The following is a 17,377-nucleotide window of genomic DNA, read 5'->3' on the forward strand; positions in this document are numbered from 1 at the left end:
CTCAATGACATCCCAGAGTATTGAGGCAGAATTTAATTTTGCCTGCTACAGATTTTTATAGGGGGCTATAAAAAAAGTTATGTATCTGTGTTGGTGTGATGGGGCCAGAAAAAAGGCCAGCTCCTATATTTTGGTTCAGAGTTAACAATTGTTTTCTAGGCCTTCTGAAGTTCGACGTTCTCAGGTCCTGCTAAAATTCAATGAAGAGGTATGAGCTCAGAGTTAGAGGATGTGAGAGCATGGGAAAAGCCAGGATTGTACCTTTAGGATAGGGTTACCAGATGTCCCCGGTTCCTGGGGATAGTCCCCAGATTTGCAAATCTGCCCTCGGACAAATTCCGTCCCCGGAATGTCCCCAGATTTGCAAATCTGTCCCCAGAAAACATGGCCGCAGCAGCCTCAGCAGTCCGGAGCCAGCTTGTTAGTGCAGTTGGCTCTGGCTGGCTTCAGGAGCTGCTCGCTGCCGTGACGCCCGCCATTTTTCCTGCACCACGGCAGCAGGCAGCAAGCAGCTCCTGAAACCAGCCAGAGCCAACTGCACTACCAGGCTGGCCCCTCCTGGGCAACAGCCACCCGCCTGTGATACCTGAGCGTCCCCTGATCTGTCAAAACAAAGGGGGAAGGGGGAAGGAGATCAGGGAAGGCTCGCTCTGTTGCCCAGGTTTTTTTTAAAAAAACTCTGCTGATTTATGCTTTGCAGGGTGCGAAAGATGTTAGTTAATGTTTGATGCATTACTGTATTTTAATATTTTGTTGAAAGCTGCCCAGAGTGGCTGGGGAAGCCCAGCCAGATGGGTGGGGTATAAATAATAGATTTAACATATTATTATTATTATTATTATTATTATTATTATTATTATTAATGTCTTTGCACCTTTATACAATATGCATGTGTGCTTGGGCCCGGGATCTTTTGCCTCACCATCCACACTACTGACTCCCTGTTGCTACTAAGCTTCAAAAAAAAGAAAAAAAAGTGTCCCCAGATTCTCTGAAAAAGATCTGGTAACCATACTTTAGGAGTCTGTGCTTTTTAGCAGCTGCACAATGGACAGGAAGTTAGAACCCTAATACGTGGAACTGCCACATCCTCAGCTTCTCCAGACTAAGGAAAGCTGAATTTTGATAAAAGGAAAGCACAAAGAGCTTCTCAGAACAGTTGGCCCCCAGAAGCTTGCCCAGAGGGGAATGCGGCCCTTTTAATGAAAAAAGTGTCCTTTCTCAGCAGTGGCTGGTGCTCACTAGGACTTGTAGGGCAGAAGACAGAGAGCCCAATAATAGGAGGAGTCAGAACCAATGACAGGCATAACCAATGGATTCTAGTTTTGTCCCCATCAGAGGCGCCAGCTTCTCCAGCGGATCGGTGGGAGGGCACTGCATCCTCTGAATATTGAGGGGACCCATGCCCCTGGAAGAAAATATTTGGGGACCAAAACTGCCTCGGCCCCTAGGAGTTGGCAGCTATGGTCCCCATCCTTCTCCCTGCTGAGTTCTATAAGGGCAACATTGAGACTCCGGAGAAGGAAGCTGAAGAAGAAGAGTTTGGATTTGATATCCCGCTTTATCACTACCCTAAGGAGTCTCAAAGCAGCTAACATTCTCCTCTCCCTTCCTCCCCCACAACAAACACTCTGTGAGGTGAGTGGGGCTGAGAGACTTCAAAGAAGTGTGACTAGCCCAAGGTCACCCATCAGCTGCATGTGGAGGAGCGGAGACGCGAACCTGGTTCACCAGAATACGAGTCTACCGCTCTTAACCACTACACCACACTGGCTCTCAGTGACAAGCAGAGACATCCCTTAGCATGGCTGAGAACATCTGGTTGGCCGGACAGAAAACATTATGTTGGGTGCTGAACTAGATAAACCTTTGGTCTGATCCAGCAGGGCTTTTCTTACATCTTTGTATACAGAGGATGTGTTCCCCCCTTTCCCACTAGAAACACGACTTATAGTCCCTCTGTTAAGTTCTGGCACTGTCACAGCAAAGAAATTTGCCCAGATCGGCACAGTCTTTTTAAAAAGCAGCCAGTTGATGTGATGGATGGATCTCTCTGCCCTGCCAAGCTGTAAACTGAGCCGATTCCACACCTGATGGCTTTAAATGAAGTGCTGGACGTTCATTTAAACACAATGAAAACAAATGAGGACGTGCCTGTCTCCTTTTAAAGTCAAAATTGATTTGATTTACAGTCTCCTTGGCTGTATTCCTTTCAGTCAAATGTTGTATTGCTCTGAGAAGGAGATAGCAGGCAGGTAAGGTGGAGACTTGGTCAGGCTAGAGGGGCAGAGAGGAGTTGTTCTCCCTCTTTCATACAACTAGAAACTGGGGTCATCGAATGAGCTGACTGACCCTTCATTTTTCGTGTTGAGTGCCTGGAAGTTTAGAACTGCCCATTATGAACCCAACTACCAATGGGGCTCCAACCACTATCAAGACTCACCTGCCCCGCCCCTTCCTCTTTGTAGACATATTTACCCAAGCAGCAGTGCTTGTTGCCCAGTTGGCAGCAGCATTTATTGCAGGAGCCAAGAACTGGGTCAGCATAGCTCAAGGCATCAAACATGGTGGCTACCAGAGTTTGGAGGGCAAAGTTCTGAAGCAAAGCACTTCCCCTACTGATGGAGGCCCCCTGCACAATTTAGACCCCTGTATCATCACGACTCTTAATGAAGCAGGGAGCCTCCCTGCTTTAGAACTTCACCTTTCAACTCTAGAGATATTGTATTGCAAATATTTCATTGGCCACTTTGAGAATTTACCTGAAATATGTCAGGTAACTAACTAACTAATAACTCTTAGCTGATGATGGGATTGAGCCAGCAGTAAATCACACAGAACAAGTGATGTTAACTCTTTATTAGCAAAAGCAGAATTTGCACAGGAGTGCCAGGCCTAATAAGCACAGCAACTCATCTCCGGTAGCTCTTGCCCCCAGGAAGCAGTTGCTGGGACTGAAGGTCCCTGCCTCCCTACAGCTGCCTAAGTCCCCTCTTCTCCAGGGTTTTCCCCAAGCAATCCGAGTCTGCGCCTGCACAATGCTAGTTTCTCCTCCGCCCTTTTCATACCTCTTCTGGTTCTGGGAGACAAGTGGGGAGGGGAGCTTGTCACAGCAGGAGAGGAAGGCACCCTGGCTTCTTCACTAGCCGGACTCATTGCTTCCTCTTGGCCTCCCTCCTCTCCTGTTTCAGCTTCTGCCTCTGATTCTGGACTACTCTCTGCCACAGACTTTCCCCGCTCACTAAGCCCTGTTATCTCTTCAGCTTCCAACACCTCCTCCTTAGTCTTCTCCCTCTGACCACTCATCATTGTCCCACTACCAGTCCCCAGGCTCTGGGGTTTCTTCCTTTAGGGTTTCCCCAGTTGGTTCCTCTCACATTCCTCTGCATTTAACCTTTCCATGATATCTGGCTGGATCCTAATTAAGGCAAAACATCTTTTCAGCAAGCCTAGGCAGGCCTGAGGCTTGGTGTCCACCCATTTTCTTCAAGATATATACCCAGTGTGTCAAAGGAGAAGCAGACCCTGCCCTAAGGGCCACCGTCTATGCATCTACCACCACCAATGTCTGTACAATCAGTGTGAAGTCCAAAAAGCGTGCCTCTCATCAGAAAGCAATGTGGGGGTATTTAGGGAGGCAGGAGAGGATATATTGTTTAATAACATCCTTCCTAACTTGTGTTAACAAGTTCTATAACTTAGCAGAGTTCCAAACATCCCCCCTTTTAAATTACACAGCTGTTAGCTTGTTGCTGGCTCGTCTGAGTCTCACTACTTTAGATTCCTGGTAAGATCCCTTCTAATCCCTCTTAAAAAGAATAGACACAAGAATCTGATTAAACTTAATATAAAAGTCGTTTACTCGCAGATTCATTCAGGTTCACAGATAGATCCCTGAAGGCAGGCTTAGGTTACATAACTATATATCTACATGAACTGTCCCATTAGGGAATTAGTCCCAAGTGACTGCGACTGAGCAGTCACTTCTCCTAACACACAGGAACACAAAATGGAGAAGAAGAACAGAACAACATGGAGGAACGTCTGCTCCTCTGGCCAGAACAGGCCACACCTTCTTCAAGTCACATGCAATGGAAGTCTGTCCCAGCTCAGGAGGAAACAGGAAGTTTTCTCCTGAGTGGTACAAAACATCCTCTAAGATGTCCACTGGAGGAATGTTGTACTTGACTGCTATAAGTTTCACATCCCACAAGCAATACGCATGTAGGCTCTCCGGCCAGCCCATGCATGAGGTGATGTGGAGTACCTGCCTCAGACGATGGAAGTGCAGGAGGCAGCACTCTGCCTACCCTCCAACTTCTTGTGCTGGCATTCTGGCACGCGACATTGCTGCTCATCTTCTGCACCCATGGGTGGAGAAGCTAAGCAACAACGCTTTGAGGAGTCTCCTGGCTCCCGCTGAGTTTGGCGAAAGCTGGGGCATGACTGTGTTGCCGATTGGCTGCCACCTCAGGGGGAAGCCAAGGGGCAATGCTTGAAGGATTTAATGGCTTCTCTCAAATGTCACTAGGATTCCCTTACAACCCTGGACATAGGATCTCAAACAGTAGCTAGAATGGGCTGGAAAGGAAATCTGCTGTTACTAATACAATATTAAAATCCTGTCACAGAAGCCTTTTCCTACTTAAGCCTACTCTTAAGTTTTGAGTTCTGCTTTTTAAACAGATTTGCCCGGCTGCACATCCATAATAGTTGTAAAAAAAGAAGAAGAAGAGAGAATTAAGGTGTTATTCTTTCAATAGGGAAGTCACATAAACAGAGGTACCTGCTTCCCCACAAAAAAATGCTGTGCTACACACATAAGAATTTCACTGAATATTTTCCTCCCGTTTGATAATTTTTGTATCCAATTTCTTTTTTCGCTAACTCACAGAGAATGGTTAGCAGGAGGGGAGAGGCACTAGTATGTATTGTGATTATATTTTGTGTTTATTCTTTAATTTTCATTCTTTGTTAACTTCTTTACTGACCTGTTATCAAGCAAGGTTAGCAAATAAAGCATTTCAAGTAGAATAGAAAAAGTTATTTGCAACACATCAACAGCATAAAAAAGAGGAAATTCTTCTCCCTTTTTAAATAAAAAAAAAACTACCAATGACGAGACTGGTGAGATGGGGAAGGCAATGACGTAAACAGTCTCTCTGCACCACTGGGCTTGTAAGCTGGGCTTGTAAAATGGGATTCTCATTTTTGTGCAAGCCTGAAATAGGGCTTGGAGGCCCATTATTTGGGAGAGTGTTGCAGCTTCTAGTTTCACCTCAATCCTAAAAGCATTACCCATGAACATTTACTGGTTATTCACAGTGCTATCCAATGCATGTCTACTCAGAAGTAAACCACATTTTACATAAACTAAACCATTCAGTATTCCATTATTACATCAATCAAAACTTATTTACACTGTCGAATTTATCTTAATGCTGCCAACGTTTTCAAGTGTACACAATTTCCCCCATATATTCAGTAAACATTTTCCAATCTTCTTTAAACGTATGTTCTTCTTGTTCTCTTATTCTATATGTTAGGTCCACAAGCTGTGCATATTCCGTCAGCTTAAGTTGCCATTCTTCTTTAGTTGAGACCTCGCTTGTTTTCCATTTTCGGGCTAACAAAACACAGGCCGCAGTAGTGGCATGCATAAATAACCTTTTTTTGACACTCCGTCTGAATTATCCCCAACATTTTGACATTTTGACAGTTCCGTCTGAACAAAAAACAAACAAAAGACTTCCCAACAAAAAAGACTCTGTTTTGGGGGGAAAGTACTTTTAAACATTTTTAAAAATTCATTATGGATTATTTCCCAATATTCTTTTACCCTTTTACAGGTCCACCATATATGAAGGAACGTTCCCTCGACCTCACTGCATCTCCAGCACTTACCTGATTCAGTCTTACACATCTTAGCAAGCCTACTCAGAGTTAAATACCATCTTTAAATCATTTTCAAATAGTTCTCCTTCAAAGAATAACATGCTGTAAACTTCAAATCGCTTCTCCAAAGTTTTCCCAGAGATTAAAATCTATCTGTTCAGGGAGGTTTTTAATATGTGACATTTTAGTGTATTTTTCATCTCTGTTGGAAGCCGCCCAGAGTGGCTGGGGAAACCCAGCCAGATGGGCGGGGTACAAATAATAAATTATTGTTGTTGTTGTTGTTATTATTATTATTATTATTATTATTATTATTATTATTATTTTATGTCCTACATCTATTGCCCAATGTGTCATAGAGGCTTTGACAAGCTCGTCTTTTGTTTCCCTGACCGGGATTCATTTCCAGTCCATTTTCCTTAGGATCAAAGTCTCATATATTTGCATGTACACGGAAGGCACCTGTGGCCCAAATCTAGGACTTCTTGCATTAGCAAAGAATTGGAACAGGATTGGTCACATGGGTCCTGGTCTAGTGCCACTGGCAGTAGGATCAAGGAAGCGTGTCAGCAGTTAACTCGTCTGGTGAGATCCCACAGAACTGGAGGTGGCAACCCTATCCAGGAGACCCCCCCCCAACATCATTAGAGTAGTTCACGGTATCTGACCATTAAAATACAAACCCATTTGTGCTATAAAGTCTTCTGTGTAAGCTACACAGCACAAAGCACAACAGTATTAAATGTCTGTGCAGATGGGGTGTTAATTGGTGACTGAATGATCAGCAAACAGAGACGTGTGCAGAGAGCTAGATGGGATCTTGTGGAAATTGGTGCTGGCTTCCATCCAAAACTAAAGCATTCCACTAAAACAACTTCAGCAGCAGGATGGGGGGGGGGGGATCGGGATGACGACTGTGCTTGCTATTCAAATAAGGAAGAATGTTTCAAGTTTTGAGGCTCCCTCCTGAAACCATTTCCAGTTATAGGCAGTTGTACTTTACCCCATATTACTCTCAGTGAAATTAGTCGCCTATTTATTAACAACTTTTCTCTGGCTCACAGCCAAAGGACTCTTGTTATCCACATATAATGAAAGAGTGGGGAAATCAACACTGTTGCTACAAGTGGAATTCCTGGACCGGAAAGAGTGTTATGAATGTGGAGGGGAAGGGAGACACACACACACACTAAACCTAAGAAATTAATGAATACCAGAAGCTAGATAATATTTGGGATGTTGAAGGGAAAATACAAGCTGTAGAGGAATTCCTGGGTTAGCCTATGCAAACCAGCCAGAGCCATTAATGGAGTGCCATTAAGGGCCATTGGCAATGCCAAATAACTTTCCTCTTCCCTCTCTGAGGTGTGAACAGAGACAGGGGGTGGGGAGTGATGTCAGAGGGAAATCTGTCCTGTTTGGAAATCTATGGGTGTGGTGGGAAGGAGGAGAAAAAGGCCAGTCATCCATGAGCTGGAGGTCAGATCATCTTGGCTTTGGCTTAAAGAGGCTGTGGTAAGAGACCAGGACTGCTGCTTTGGAACCAAGCTTGCTGAAGCCAAGAGCGCGGCAATGAGAGACACACTTGGGATATAATGTGCTGTGCCCCCTCCACTGAAGACTTCCAGGTATAATAAGTGGTGATAAACCATATTTCTTAAAAACACAACCCTGGGTAAGCACCAGGAACCCCTGGATTTTCACACCACTCATGAAGTCCAACTGCTGCTCCATTCATCTCTTGTCAAGGCCAGAGATACACTTCTACAGTTTCTGGGATTACTCATTACCTGGGGTTATTCAGGTGTTTATATTGCTTACAAAGGAATATATTCTCCACTGTTGTTTTTTCCCCCAACAGAGATCCCATAATGGGAGGCAGAGTAGGTTTCTACCCCCCAACCAGAAATGTGCACAGCCTGTTGTGTTTTCGCTATTCTTAATTACGGTAATCACCTACCCTTCACCCTAAGGTCCCAAGGCAGGTTAGAACAACTAAAACACAATGTTTAAAAGAACTTAGAATTCCAGAAATAACATGGAGCCTAAAGAGATATACCTCAAGTGTCAAAAGCCAGGGTAAAGGGGTGTCTTCAGAAATCACTTAAAGATAGCGATAGTCACTGGCATCCACAAGGATGGCCTTTCAGTTGTTCCTTGTTCATTGGCCATGTTGGCTGGGTCTGATGGGAGTTGCGAGTCTAACATTTGAAGGACCACTGGTGACTCAACCCTAGCAGACACCACAAGCAATGGAAGTTCATATAGCTCCTCCAGCTCTTGCCTGTTTCCAGCTGAAGTGAGCATAGCTCACTGCATGAAAGGCAATGTATGAGTAGATTGGGATGGGAAATTTTATCTGGACAATGTGCCCGTTCTTTATTTTCCCATCCCTCTGCTGGGCCCAATTTGACAGGTGGGAGGGCCTGATCACCTGTCAACCACCTGACATAATGCAGGTGAGGCTGCACTTTGAAGCCCTTGCCACATCCTACACGCAGGCATCCCCAAATTCATGCCTGACAGATGTTTTGGGACTACAACTCCCACCATCCCTAGCTAACAGGACCAGTGGTCAGGGATGATGGGACTTGTAGTCCCAAAACATCTGGAGGGCCCGAGTTTGGGGATGCCTGTCCTACAGCTTCAAAGCATAGCACTGGCTGCTTGAAAGCCATGTGCAGGCAGCCCTACAGTTCTTTAGACCTCCAAAAACCACAGGTTCATAGGACAATGTGAGGTTGTTTGCAAAAGGGCTTTCAAATAGCCCTGTACAGCTTCGTCTGTGCACACCTGTTCCCAAGTGGGCAAGATTCAAACGCTCTGTCACTGATGAGCAGGCGTTAAATCTCACAGTTTCAGCTGTGCTTGCCAGTTCCCAGCAGGGGAACTAGCATGTCCAGTCAAAGCAGAATCAAACCTGACCTGCCACCCACCAGCTGACATTGGAATGGCATCAGCTGATAGGCAGGTGGACATGGATTTTTGAAAATGTCCTTGCAGGCTACATTTGACCCCCGGGCAAATGTAGATCAATGCACTTGTTTCCGTTGGACTCTGCATAACAGCTGTTAAGATGCCTATCTGCTGTGCTTTCCATTTTCAGCAGCTGGAAATATTTATATTTAATACGAAGCAAACTAGTGGCTCTTTTATATTCCAGGATTCAACTAAAGCTCAACGTTGACATTTAAATTCCAATAAAAATGTAAGCATGTGTTTTGGCTTGATGTGGCAGGCACATTTATTTCTTATTTTGTTTATATGTATTAAAAAAATGGCTGGTGATGACTGAGAAATTAATGAATAAGTGAAAAATTGAGCCAACCCAAAATATTGAATTTCTTCCAGGAAAACTATCAGAAGTAATATTATTATGTCATGCATATTAAGGGAAATGTTTTATCTTGCTGCAGTTCATCAGCTTTGGGTGTATGGGTCTTGACATTCTGTAAGTATTTCAATTGTTAAACTACAAATGCACCTGCTTATAAATAGCAAACAAATGTGCACTTTCAGAATTTGAAAACCCTCATGAGGGTCACTTAAGAAAATCAATACAGTGCTGTGAAGCAGCATTAAAATTTAAAACATACTGTCTTCTGTTCAAATATGTTGTTGGTTATTTTGAGTCAGTATATATGGGGGTAGGTGGTGGGGAGAAGACTTCATAGTCTCTTTGACCACCTTCACCTCCCCACAAGCAAATCCTTTCCTGTCATGGCATTCTGTTCCCATTTCTCTCCCAATTTTAGGACTCCATCCCTCAAACTCTAAATTCCCCATCCCTCTGCAGTACACAACTCTTCATCTCAGAAGTTCCTGGGCTTTCCCTTCTATCTCTTCCCCCCTACATACTTTGATATCCTTCCCCTCAGTTACCAAACTTCCCTCAAAAAAGTGTAGGCCAGGAGTACCAGTAACTTCTATGGCACCCATAAAAGTTCTCAGCAGACATGCCCCCAACAAGCCCACAAAGCCCAGGAACCTGTGCTTCCTGCTCAGTTCCTGTCGGCATTGGCTTGGCCTAGCCTACACTGAACCACCCCTTTAAACTTGCTCATTTTTCACTGGGTGCAGCCGAAAGCTTCTCTGCAAGCAAATGTGGTCTTGTGCCAGGCCTTCACAGCAGCCATCTTGTCACTGCCACCCATTGCACTATTTCAAGAGCATGAATGTGCCAACTGACCCATGAAACTTCATCATCCAGTGCCGGTTCTCAATGCTTACCTTGTACTGCCAGTGAAGCGTGAAAGGGTTTTCCCTCACCAGACCTCAACATTTTGGGGGCCCTGTACCCCCTCAGCCCCACTCTTATACCTATGTCCTCTTCCCACACAAATTTACTTGCTTTTCCACTAATAGCAACTGCACAGATCTTAATACTTTTTTTTTATTACCAGCACCTTGCTCCTTAGCAATTTAGATATGCCTAAGCCAGGCATGTCCAAAGTTTGGCCTGTGGGCCAGTCGATTTAATCTGGCCCCTGCAGCAGTTTATTTCCTGGGTTAAAATTCTACAAAAAGCTTAATAACTTCAGTCCTAAAAAAAGCTCAACTTAAAAAAGGTCAAAAAGGTCAACCACTTTGGTTGGCCCTCACACATTTTCATCAAATCTGGCCCTCTTTAAAAAAGTTTGAACACCCCTAGTAAGCATTCTGGTGACATCATTTGTCTCAGAAAAGCTTGGAAGAACCTAAAGACATGAAGGAAGTCAATGTACCATAGTCAGTGAAACATGGCATATGAGTCAAGACTGATTGGGTTGGGTTGGGTTTGATTAGCTTTTAGTAGAAAAGATGGAAATCTGTAAGACTTCAAAATGCAAAGACCCTTGTCTATCCTGACTGTAGTATGTCCCATTGGTTTTACCATAAGATGTATTTCTCCCTGAGTGTAAGGATGTCTCCAAGGCCACCACAATCACTCAGGCATGAACCAGGCAACTCCAGTGCACCCTTGAGCAAAGGGAAGATTCTCCAACTCTGGGCTAGGTTCTCTTCCTTTCTCCTATCTTACTTCAGAGGCCTATTCAGAACTGAGGCAGCAACAGGAACACAAACAACTTTCTCTGAAGCTTCAGTTTTCGGCCTTCAAATGATAGGAGCCTAAACCCACTTGGAGATATCCAACACTCAAGCGAGAAACACATACACATCACTGGATATGGTCCATCATCCTTTCCCAAGGCAGGAACAGACTGAAGCTTCCTCCAAGGTTCTGTGAAATTTGTTCTAGAAGACTGAGCTGTTTCTTTTTTACCTTCTTTGACGAAGGGCTCGCTATAATTAAAATGTAAATAGTCTGCACCAACTGAAATCTGTTTAATAAAATCTAATTTTCTCGACCATCAGCACATTATGTTTTTTCTCTTCCCACCAAATAAAATACTTTGCTCTTGTGTCAGAGCAGATGCAGTCAAGATGATCCATGTGTGAACATTTCTGACTAAAGATGAAACAGGAAATACTTAATATTTGCAAGCATTCCTTACCTGCAATTTTATCCATTCATTCTCCGAACTGCCACCAGACCAATAACAAAAAGAGCACCAGACTAACATAGTGGTCAGTTTTGATTCTAGCTTTTATTGATGACCCTAAAATATGCCTCAGAATAATTAAATACTGCCCCGTGACATTAAAAATACGCACAAATGTATCAAAATATTTGTATTCTGAAGATTATGTACATATCATACACTTTACAGTCATTTATGTAAACAGGAATCTCTTTTCTCCGTGTGATAAATCTTTTTTTGTAACATTTAGAAAACCTCAAATCCGCACACACACAGTCCTATGAAATGTTAAGAGTACCCCTACTCTTAAATATATATATAAAGGAAATAGTTCAAAGCATCTACAAAAGCAAAATTAATAATTAGGTTAGTACAAAAATGAATTATATTACATTCATATAAAAAAGTTAAAATAGTAGCCTATGGGTCATATATATGCAAATTCTTAAAAGATGAGAGGAAGTGTTGGAGCCAGCCCAAGACCTTTTGTTTCCAAAATCTGAAGCGTAAGGTGGTGCCTCTATCCCAATCCATGTGTAGAAGCTAACTTGCCTGGCAGATTAATCTTACTTCCAACACTGGCCGCAGGACATCATCTTCTGCCACATCTGTGGGTGGCAGGTTAGCTCAGCGGCCAAAGGACAGGTCATGTGGCACACACAATTCTGTCCTCCAATACCTTATCCTATTCCCTGCTCACTAGTATTCCTAGGAACAGAAGCGCATGAAGGATGAGTGGTACAGCATATTCATGGATATAAGCTCTGCAACTCAGCTATGATCTTACAAGCCCACGAGCACAGAACTTGCCACGTGTCCTCAGACAAAGCAACAGTCACACATCGTGTCGCCTGCAGAAATCACAGCTAAGCACTACACCAGCATCACCGAGGTCCTAATGTCTGGCTAGGCCATTGTGAACTGTTGCCCGTAAACCTGGCCCATGCCCGTGATGCTAACCGTACAAGATTGCAGGTGGGTAGGCAGAAGGAAACAGGTGAGTCATTCTCTTGGCCCATGTGGTCACCGTTAAAATTGCAGGAGAAACAATAATATTAGTGGGAGAATAAGAAGCAACAGAGTTGGTGGTCCAGTGATTCAGGTACAGTGGGGCTAGTTTGTCACTGCTATCAGTTCCCAGTGTCTGACATTTAACAATGAGGAATTGATTGTTAACCCTTTTGAAGCTAATGTACCATCACATTTAAAAATACAAATAAAATACATCACGGGGGTATGCAGCATATATGGTCTGATTGCGGTCCCCAGTTTGAACTCTTAGTTTGAACTTGTGTGGCTAAAGATGTGTATCTTCCACCATGCCAGGAGCGAACCACCCATTTTATTTCTGCCATGTGAAGCCTTTCCACCTGCCTGGAAAGCAGCACATCATTAGGGAGGTGAGGAATATGGAACTTGTAACCAGTCCAATGTACCACAATTTGTACCACACACTTTTCTAACATAAAATAGAGCTACTGATCCGAGTATCAACAGATTAACATACCATCCAATTACTCTTTTTTCATTCTTTTCATTCTTCTGTCAAACATAATACTAAATTTTATTTGAGGTTAGAGGAGACCATCATCTCCACCCACTTATGATAGGAAAGGTCTGGTTTGAAATCTCATGTTAGCCATATATTCAGTATATGCCTTAATGCTATCCAGTCTTTTACACCGGCTAAGTGACCAGAGGGCAAGAAGAAGAAGAAGAAGAGTTTGGACTTGATATCCCGCCTTTCACTCCCCTAAAGGAGTCTCAAAGGGGCTAACAATCTCCTTTCCCTTCCTCTCCCACAACAAACACTCTGTGAGGTGAGTGAGGCTGAGAGACTTCAGCGAAGTGTGACTAGCCCAAGGTCACCCAGCAGCTGCATGTGGAGGACCGGGGAAGTGAATCCGGTTCACCAGAATACAAGTCCACCACTCTTAACCACTACGCCACGCTGGCTCTCTGGCAAGCCACCAGTCTCCAGCACCCACCCTTCTTATGCATTTATTTGACCTCCTACCTTCCTTACTGACATCATGACTAAGATTCAAGCCAACAGTGGAAGCCCTGAGAAGGGGAGCTTTTGTGCACAAGAGGAGAATGGCTTCAATGACCCCCTGGGTAACCTCCAGCCATCTGTCTTCTTTAAACATTATGATACATCCACTTGGAAATATGGGGACAGTATTGCTGGTTTACCTTACAAGGGTTGTGGTAAGGATTACTGAGATAATATATGTGAAATACTCCTTTAGCCCTTAAGAAAGGCACTTTACGGTCTACAAACGAAAACAAATCCTACACAACTTTTTGAGGGGTGTGCAGTGCTATAGAAAAAGAAATTGTGACTGTGACTTCAAAATGTGTGTATCATATGGTAAATAAACCAAATTTGGGGGTGGGGGGAATCTATATCTATCTTCTTTTGATCTAGAAGGAATTTGAGTGGTGGTAGAGTCATACCCCAAATATGTTTACTCAGAAGTAAATTTCTTTGTTTTCCTTGAGGCTTATTCCGAGATTGCAGCCTGAGATAGGGCAATAAGGCTAAGGACAGATCTATCTCCACCAGCACATGACAACAATGTTGGGCTCAGATGTACAAAGGTCAAGTCTACATGTGCATAATATGTGAAGCGGTAAGAAGAAACCCTTTGATCCATCTATACTTTACGGCCTGCGGTGACACACTTGTGTGAGTTAGGTACTGCATATATATATGGGTAAGAGCAAATGTCTACATTGAGCTAATCCAATCCATTACAACTCTCTAGGAGGCAAAGCAACAAGAGGGTGTGAAAGACCCACAACATGAGTCCCACCCAGTGTGTGCATGAGTGTCACATGCAAAGGGCTTCAAACACTGCCATTTTTGGCACACTCACAACTGCCAAGTGATATTCACTTAGATGCTGCAGATACTGTGCTGGCCAAATTCATTCAGATCGAAATGAATACAAAGAGGTGCTCGAATGTGCTGTCCCGTAGAGAGCTGGATGTAAAATCCAGCATCTCACAGAGATATGGGTGCAACCCTGCAGCCTGCCGTTTCTCAAACTCCAAGAGATTAGGCACTAATGATCGGTCCCCCCTGACCCCCAGAAATACACCTGAAAGCTAAAGTCTGACGGTTTGGACAATGCCAAACAGATTTAAGTTGAAACTGATCCTCAAACTTCTAGAAAAGAAACAGTATCAAAATAAAGAGGAAAAATAAGGGGGTAGCCACCTCACCTATTTGTTTTTGTCACTTAAAATCTTGTACAAAAGGAATGCTAACCTAAAATATTGCATTTGTATAAAACCACAAAGACTTCTAAGAGAAATTTTTTAAATTATGTATACATATAAAAAGGCCTTCTCTAGCAACTAAAAATTTTCTTCTTTTTTTCCAAGCAGATGCCATTTTGCAGCTCAACCAAGAATCACATTTCCCCTCGTCTATGAGCCTTTGCTGCCACAGCACCACCTTCCTCTTCTTCCTCTTCCTCCTCTTCCTCCTCGTAGTTCTCATCATGGCCTTCTTTACGATTATTTTCCTCTTGGACTTCTTGCTCTTGCTCTGCACCTTCACTCATTTTTTCTTCAGCCTGGCAGCATGAGAAAATAATAAGCCCAGAACAAAGATAACAAAAGAGAAAACTATTCAGCTTTTTGGAAAACGTGTATTTGATAATAAAACTCTGCAGCATCTGCTATGGCAAAATATTTCTTAACACACACACACCAATCATAGCACAGAACAAAACAGAATTATTGTGCTACTGCAGGCTGTTGAAATTCTATGATTACTAAAGCCTTGAACCGAACTATCCTCTGCTGGGGGAGATCAAGTTGTGACAAACAGCTGGAGCAACATATTGTGCTCTTTTAAGGCTCCCTTCAACCCTATTGCTATAAATTCTTCTAAAAAAAATACCAATAATTACACTTGAGGTTTGGGCCAATTAGCCTGTCCAACATTGCCAACTGATCACATATTGTTTGACAAAGGTCAAATAGTCCAGGGAAACAAGAATGCCCTGGTGTTCTTTCCATTGCATCACGGAGGCCGTTCAATAGCAACTGCAAGAGCGTAAGCTGTTTGCTCCTCAGCCTGGAGTAGTCAGGGTCTGGGGCTGCGTACAAACAACCTGCTTGCAGCACAAAACATGTTGCGTTTCCTCAATCCAGAATCAATTGTGCTCACCCTCAAAATGCTGCTAGATTGATTCCAGATCCTGCTGTCCACAAAGTTGGGTGTGATTACTTGATATGCCTTTTGAAAAGCCTCCTCTTTTCTTGACTAGGTGACCCATGCCTTCTCCTCCCTGCACATGCCCCAGGTGAATTGGCGAAGGAAGTGGCAATTGCAATCTTGGCATATGCTTACCCACACTGCCATTGGGCAGGTGAATGAACACACACACATACACACACACATTTCTGGGAGTGCCTATATCTGTTTTCAAATGAACACACTGTGGGAAAATGCGGAATTAACCCATGATGAACTTTCCTTTCTGGAATGAAACCAGTTTGTCCTTTTTCTCATTTTATACGTAAACCAGTAGTGTTATGCAGACATCTCTGACCTGGATATTCAAGGAGCAGTAAACACACAAAGCCTCCCTTAACCACCCATTTTATCGAGCATCCCCCATCTACGCAGTGTGCCTACATTTTCATCATTTTCGCCGTATGGCTCCTCGCCGTTGTGATCCAGCTCCCTCTTCTTCTCCTCGGTCAGATCTCCCTGGGCCTGAAAAGAGACACATATGCCCAGTTGGAGGGGAAGGAAGAACCCATTCGAAGCCACCTGAAGTTTTGTGGCCATTCATTCATTGCACTTATATCCTGCTTCCCTCCATTACTCTCTCTCTCTCTCCCTCTCTCTCTCTCTCTCTCTACCTCAGGAACTCAAGGTATTGAGAACAGGTGGTTTTTATACACAAACAATTCAGTCCAACATGACTACACAACCTCTTTGGATAATTAGTTTAATTATCCTCCTCATTTAATCCCCACAACAACAACCCTGTAAGATAGGTTAGGCTGCTGAGAGGCAGTGACGGGCCCAAGGTCACCCAATAACTTTCATGGTTGAGTGCGGATTTGAACCCTCATCTCCCAGGTCCCAGTCCGACATTCTAACCACTACGCCACACTGAAGACATACCTTTGCAATGCATAATAGAGGAAGAAAACATTCATTAAATGCATATGCATATAGGAGGGCCCAAAATGCCTTGACCTGCAGAAAAAGGAGGATTTTCTCCTCCTATCTCCTAGAATATGCTTTGGTTCATTTCCCAGCCGCAAGAACTCAATTGTACTCAATATATTGAAGGGCTGCAGTTGAGTGTACAGCAAATATCTTTCTTTTAAACTGTTTTTAATATGGTGTTTATTTATTTAAAAAAATGCTGTAACCAGCCTTGGGACCATATGGTAAAGAACGGGTAAGGAACTTAAATAGTAATAATACAGATATATGCTCACAATTAAGAGAGCTGCTGCTTTGGCTCTTGTCGATGTTACCATACTTTTCCGTGTATAACACGCCTCCATGTATAAGACGCCCCCTATTTTGGGGGACTCAAATTTAAGGAAATGGGGGGAGATGGCAAAGAGTTGTTCAGCTTTTTTGGGGGGGATTACCCAGGGTTGTTGGGCTTTTTTAAAGGGGGATTGCCAAAAATTGCCTCCCGTCTGTCCCATCGCCAGCAGAAGCTGCCAATCGCCCAGCCAACTGCCAGAGCGTCAGCCAATCAACACCACCCATTGACGCAGCAACCAATAACACACACAATAGCCGCTGATAGCCATGGCAACAACCAATCAAATGTCCACCCTATGCACTACCCATGTATAAGACGACCCCCACTTTTTAGCATGATTTTTAAAGAAGAAGAAGAAGAGGAGGAGGAGGAGGAGGAGGAGGAGGAGTCTGGATTTGATATCCCACTTTATCACTATCCGAA

General features: G+C 43.6%; 1 protein-coding gene across 2 annotated transcripts in view; it reads right to left on the reverse strand.

The window, feature by feature from the left end:
• Positions 1-11,464: 11,464 nt before the first annotated feature.
• GOLIM4 (golgi integral membrane protein 4) overlaps positions 11,465-17,377 on the reverse strand; it is a 55,903-nt gene continuing 49,990 nt past the window's right edge. For both annotated transcript variants that reach the window (XM_079977885.1, XM_079977884.1), the window contains 2 exons: positions 16,075-16,155; positions 11,465-15,004 (listed from right to left, as the gene is read on the reverse strand). In XM_079977885.1, coding sequence (XP_079834011.1) covers positions 14,840-15,004; positions 16,075-16,155 — 246 coding nt within the window. In that variant the 3' untranslated portion in view covers positions 11,465-14,839. The remainder of the gene's footprint in view (positions 15,005-16,074; positions 16,156-17,377) is intronic.

The sequence above is a fragment of the Podarcis cretensis genome (genome assembly GCF_951804945.1).
Source record: "Podarcis cretensis genome assembly, chromosome: 5".
NCBI lineage: Eukaryota > Metazoa > Chordata > Lepidosauria > Squamata > Lacertidae > Podarcis > Podarcis cretensis.